This window comes from Lepidothrix coronata, unplaced genomic scaffold, assembly GCF_001604755.1.
Source record: "Lepidothrix coronata isolate B3197 unplaced genomic scaffold, Lepidothrix_coronata-1.0 Scaffold584, whole genome shotgun sequence".
Classification (NCBI taxonomy): domain Eukaryota; kingdom Metazoa; phylum Chordata; class Aves; order Passeriformes; family Pipridae; genus Lepidothrix; species Lepidothrix coronata.
The window spans coordinates 18631-23482 of record NW_016690764.1 but is presented as its reverse complement, the minus strand read 5'-3'; the positions used below and the strand labels follow the sequence as shown (position 1 = coordinate 23482).

The following is a 4852-nucleotide window of genomic DNA, read 5'->3' as shown; positions in this document are numbered from 1 at the left end:
CAGCCTGTGCACACAAACACAGACACACACACACACACACACACACACACAGACACACACAGCCTGTGCACATGCTCACACACGCGTGTCAGTGCGTGTGGGAGCCCCGGGTGTGGCAGAGCCGTGCAGGAGGGGAGCACCCCGTGTGTGCCCGTGTGTCAGTGCTCGTGCCAGCCGGGTGTGCAGCCGTGTGCCAGCCCCGCTCCCCTGCCAGGGTGTCCGTGGTCCCCACGGCTGCGCTCCGGGGTGTCAGCAGGGACGGACCCCGATGTCCCCATGACACCACACACAGCTTTAAAATCAACCTGCCAGACACAGAGCCAGCACGGCCACCATCCCCAGGGTGTGCCCTCTGCCACCATCCCCAGGGTGTGCCCTCTGCCACCATCCCTGGGGTGTTCCTGTCACCAGCACGTGGCCTCTCTCACCCACTGGTGTCTGCCCACAGGGTCCTTCTGGACCCCCCAGATCAAGGGTCCCTGCTCCTCACGGTGCCTGGACTCCCAGGACCCCCCTCACTGCCACAGCCACGGCCCTGAGGGGCAGCAGGGCCACCACCCCAGCCCAAGGGGTGCCAGGACTCGGGGGACACAGAAGGCATTCATGCTGCTGTCACATGTCCCCACACAGGGGTCTCCACGGGGGTCCCATGCCATGTCCCCTGGCTGGACCCCAGTACCAGCAAACCAGTGACCCCCATTCCCACCAGCAGCCACGTGGGCCCAGACTCTATTTCCCCTGTTTCCCCCCCCCATTTTTCCCCTTCCTGGCTGCAGGGGGGCACATTGTGGGGTTCTGAGGTGTTGCAGGCAGGCCCTCAACACCCACGGGACACCCCACAACTGTAGCACCAGCTCCCACCTTCCCCCACCCCATGAGAGCCCTGCAGCTGCTCAGCACTGTGGGGGCACAGCCCCCCGGGGGTGCCCCATCCACCCCCTGACCCCGACCCCCGGGATCCCTCCTCCTCCTGTCCCCAACACCTTCGGATGGGGGTTCCTGGCCGGGTGTTCTGCTCGGGGTGAGACCCCCAAGGGCAGCCCCCCGACTCGATCCCGTGCCATCCCCTGCCAGGGCTCCCGGAGCGGCCGGGCTGGGATCACTGGGGTGCTCCAGGCCCCTCACCCTTCTCCTCCAAACCCAGTTCTCGGCCCTAATTGCTCCCTGGGACGCTGAGTGTCCCCCACCCCCGGTTGGGGTGCAGGGAGGGGGCCGGGTGGGTGCAGCGATGATGTTCCTGCTGCCTGCCCTCCCCGCCGGATTAAAGGGTTTCTCGGTGCCGCTGTTTCCTCCCTGCCAGAGCCCTTATTCCCTCTAACCAGGAGGCTCCCAATCTCCTTTAGCACTAAGCCTCTCCCGGGAACTTATTTCCGGCACCCAAATAACTTCCCAGCACTTTCCCTCCCGCTGACCTCGGCCTCAGCAGAGCTGTCAGGGCCCACAGCACCCGGCTTGTCCACGGCACTGCCCCTCCCCCTGGGCACATCTGGGAGCCCAGGAGAACATCTGGGAGCCCAGGAGAACATCTGGGCAGGCTGGCCCCCACCTCTTCGAGCTCCCTGGTGCCCACTAACCCAGCTGGGTGGCAGAGGCAGAGCCCACGTCCAGCAGTGTGATGACACACGGGGTGCAGAGTGTGTCCCCCCTGGGTGTGGGGGCCACCCCGTGTCCCCCCGGTCACCTTGGCTGCCTTTGCCACGGCCACTGCAGAGCCAGTGGCTCCTTGCCTGGCCCTGCTGTGTGCCAGAGCTGCCCGTGGGCACCGGGAGGCCACCCAGTGTCCCCCGCAGTGCCCCCCAGACTGGGCTGACACAGGGGATTTCTGCTCTCTGGTGTGACTGTGTCTGACTGTGTCTGTGCTGTACCCCCACGGCCAGAGGGTCCCCATGTACAGAGTGGCTCCGAAGGCCCCCGAAGGGGACGTGGTGTCACCTCACCTCGGGCCCTGCCTTGTTACTCAGCAGTTCCAGGACACGGGGTGGCCCCGGGCCAGCCCTGCTGTGCTGTGCCTGATGAGGAGACCATGCTGGACGGCTGCCAGCCACAGCCTGCACCCCACAGCCTGCACCCCACAGCCTGCACCCCACTGTGGCTGTGGGGACTGGGCTGGGCATCCTGCTGTGCCAGGACAACTGCCACGGGACACCCGCCGTGCCAGCCAGGGACCAGTGTCCCCCCCACGGCTCTGCCCCAGTGGCACGTCCCAGCGGGTTCCCACGGGTCTCTGTGCAGGCATCCGGGCACGGCCACGCATCCCTGGGCATGATCACGCATCCCTGGGCACGGCCATGTGTCCCTGGGGCTGCAACAAACACACCCCTGCCCGTGGAGGAGGGTCTGGACCCCCCCTGCTCAGCCCTGACACCCTGAGCGCGTCCCCCCCGGAGGGGTCCCTGCTTGTGCTCCAGCCCTGTCACTGCAGCTGGGCCACCGAGGGGACACAGGGGCTGTGTTGGAGCATGATGTGGTGGGTCAGGGGGCTGGGGCTCTGTGTCCCCCCTGGATCAGGGGGCTGGGGCTCTGTCCCCCCCCGGCTCAGGGGGGTGGGCTCCCTCCCCACTGCCCTCACTGTGGTCCCCGCCCCACGGCTGCCAAGGGCATGTGGGGTGGGTCAGGACCCCCCAGCCTCACTGGGGACAGGAGCAGGGCTGGGGTGGGGGCAGAGGTGCAGCCCCAGACCCCTGGCACGGCTGGGAATGCCATGGCCCCTCTCACCCTCAGCCCCACATCCCTGAGCATCCCTGAGCCGGTGGCCATGCCTGTTATGTGCCCCCACCCACCCCGCTCCGGCTTGGGGTGCCAGGAAGGATTTGGGGCTGGGAGGGGGGTGGGGGTCCCTGCTGAGCTGCCAGGCCGTGCCAGGGGCTCCCAGCCCTGCCCAGCCCAGCAGAACCGGGGACTGGCGGGGGGCAGGTGCACAGTGTCCCCAGCCCCAGCCCTGGGCACGCTCCCGGTGCCACGGGGACGAATCTGCAGCATCACTCCCGTCACTCCCCCTCCCTGCCAAGAGCTGCTTTGTTGTGCCGAGGGGGACCGGAGCTGAGCACAGCAAACTCGTGCCACCAGTGACCCACTCCCCCAGAGCCCTTCCCAGCCGCCTCCCTGCAGCTCCACACAGGGTTCCCACGCACGTCCGTGTCCGAGGGCAACCCCAGCCCAGCCCCACACATCAGCCTGGGTCAGGGGCTCTTGGGGGCACCTTGCTGGGAGCCCCCCTTGCCTGGGCACCCCGGTGGGCTCCTGGCACAGGCTCCCTGCTCGGGGCCCATTCCCACACCCTGGGAGGGGTTGGGGGCACAGCAGGTCTTTCCCCCGGCCTCGCTGGTGATGGCGGGTGGTGACACGTACCTTGTACTTGATGGCCAGCAGCTCCGTGGCCTCCTGCTCCTTCCGCAGGTCCTCGATCATCTTCTCCTTCTCCTGGAGCAGCTTCTGCTTCTCCTCGCTCACCAGGCTGTGGTCATCCTGGATAGCAGCTTTCTCCTCTTCCAGCCTCTCCTTCTGCTCCTTCAAGTAGTTCTCCATGTTCTTCTCCAGGCCCTCCTCGTTGTCGTCCTCCCCTTCGTTCTCCACGGTGCCTTCTCCGTCCATCGCTTTCTTCCTCCGGCTGCTCCTTCTCCTCTTCTTCCCCAGCATCCCGCGTTTCTCCAGCTGGGCTTTCAGCCGCACGATCTCCTCCTGGAACTCCCGCAGCAGGGTGTCCTTGGGGTCCTCGTTCACCCGGGGCTTGTTCTTGATGTTCTTGGCCCTGTTGGCGAACCTGAGGGTGGAGAGGCTCTCGTCGTAGCTGTGGGAGGCCGGGCCCAAGGTGGCCACCATGATTGTCTTGGCGTTGCCCCCGAGGGAGTCCTGCAGCAGGCGGGTCAGCTTGGAGTCCCGGTAGGGGATGTGCGTGCTCCTGCCGTCCACGAGTGCGGAGATGACGTTGCCCAGGGCGGAGAGGGAGAGGTTGATCTTGGAGGCTTCCTTGGGGCGCTCCCCGTGGGCCCCCATTTTGCTCTGGCGCTCGCTGCCGGCCAGGTCCACCAGGTTGAGCTTGCCCACGCGGATGTGCTCCTCGCCGTCCGGCCCCGTCTCGCTGCACTCGATGGTGATGAGGAAGATGGCGTGGGAGCGGGAGCTGTGCTCGTTCATGTTGGTGCTGCCCACGGAGCGCGTCTGGCTGCCCAGGTTCATCACGTGCTCGATCTCCTTGACGTTCTTGGTCACGAAGGAGGAGAGGTCCTTGATGTACACCCCCGTCTCGGGGTTCTCCTTCAGCTCCAGCTTCTTGCTCTGGTCCTTGGCGAGGAGGTCCCTGATCTCCTCCTGGTAGATCTCCAGGTACGAGGCCCTCACCAGGTACTGCTGGTTCTGGGAGCGGGAGATGTGCGTGAAGATGTGCTCGAAGGCGCTGGGGATGATGCCGCGCTTCTCGGGCTCGGCCCAGGCGCCCTGCATGGTGTAGGTCTTGCCGGTGCCGGTCTGGCCGTAGGCGAAGACGGTGCCGTTGAAGCCCTGCAGCACCGAGTCGATGAGCGGCCGCACCGTCTCGTCGTACAGATCGGCCTGCTTGGAGCTGGCGTCGTACACGGCGTCGAAGGTGAAGGTCTTGGGCAGCTCCCCGGGGGCGGCGCGGGGGTTGCGGATGCTCACCTGGCCCAGCTTCACGTCCAGCTCCAGGACGCGCTCGTATCCCGCCGCCTCCTCCCGCCGGCTCATGGGCCGGCACCGGGCCACCACCCGGAGCGCCTCGCAGCCGCTGCGGGGCTTACCGGCCATGGCGGCGGCGGGCGGGGCCGGCGGCGCAGCGGGGCTGGGGGGCTCAGCCGCGCCGCCCCCGCGGCATCCCCGGGGCCGGGGCCGGGGCCGG

General features: G+C 67.3%; 1 protein-coding gene across 1 annotated transcript in view; it reads right to left on the bottom strand.

Annotated features, from left to right (window-relative positions):
- Window positions 1-4761, bottom strand: part of LOC108510264 (kinesin-like protein KIF3C) — a 13098-nt gene extending 8337 nt beyond the window's left edge. Inside the window, exon 1 of the mRNA XM_017839933.1 lies at window positions 2716-4761. Coding sequence (XP_017695422.1) covers window positions 2716-4761 — 2046 coding nt within the window. The remainder of the gene's footprint in view (window positions 1-2715) is intronic.
- Window positions 4762-4852: the final 91 nt, after the last annotated feature.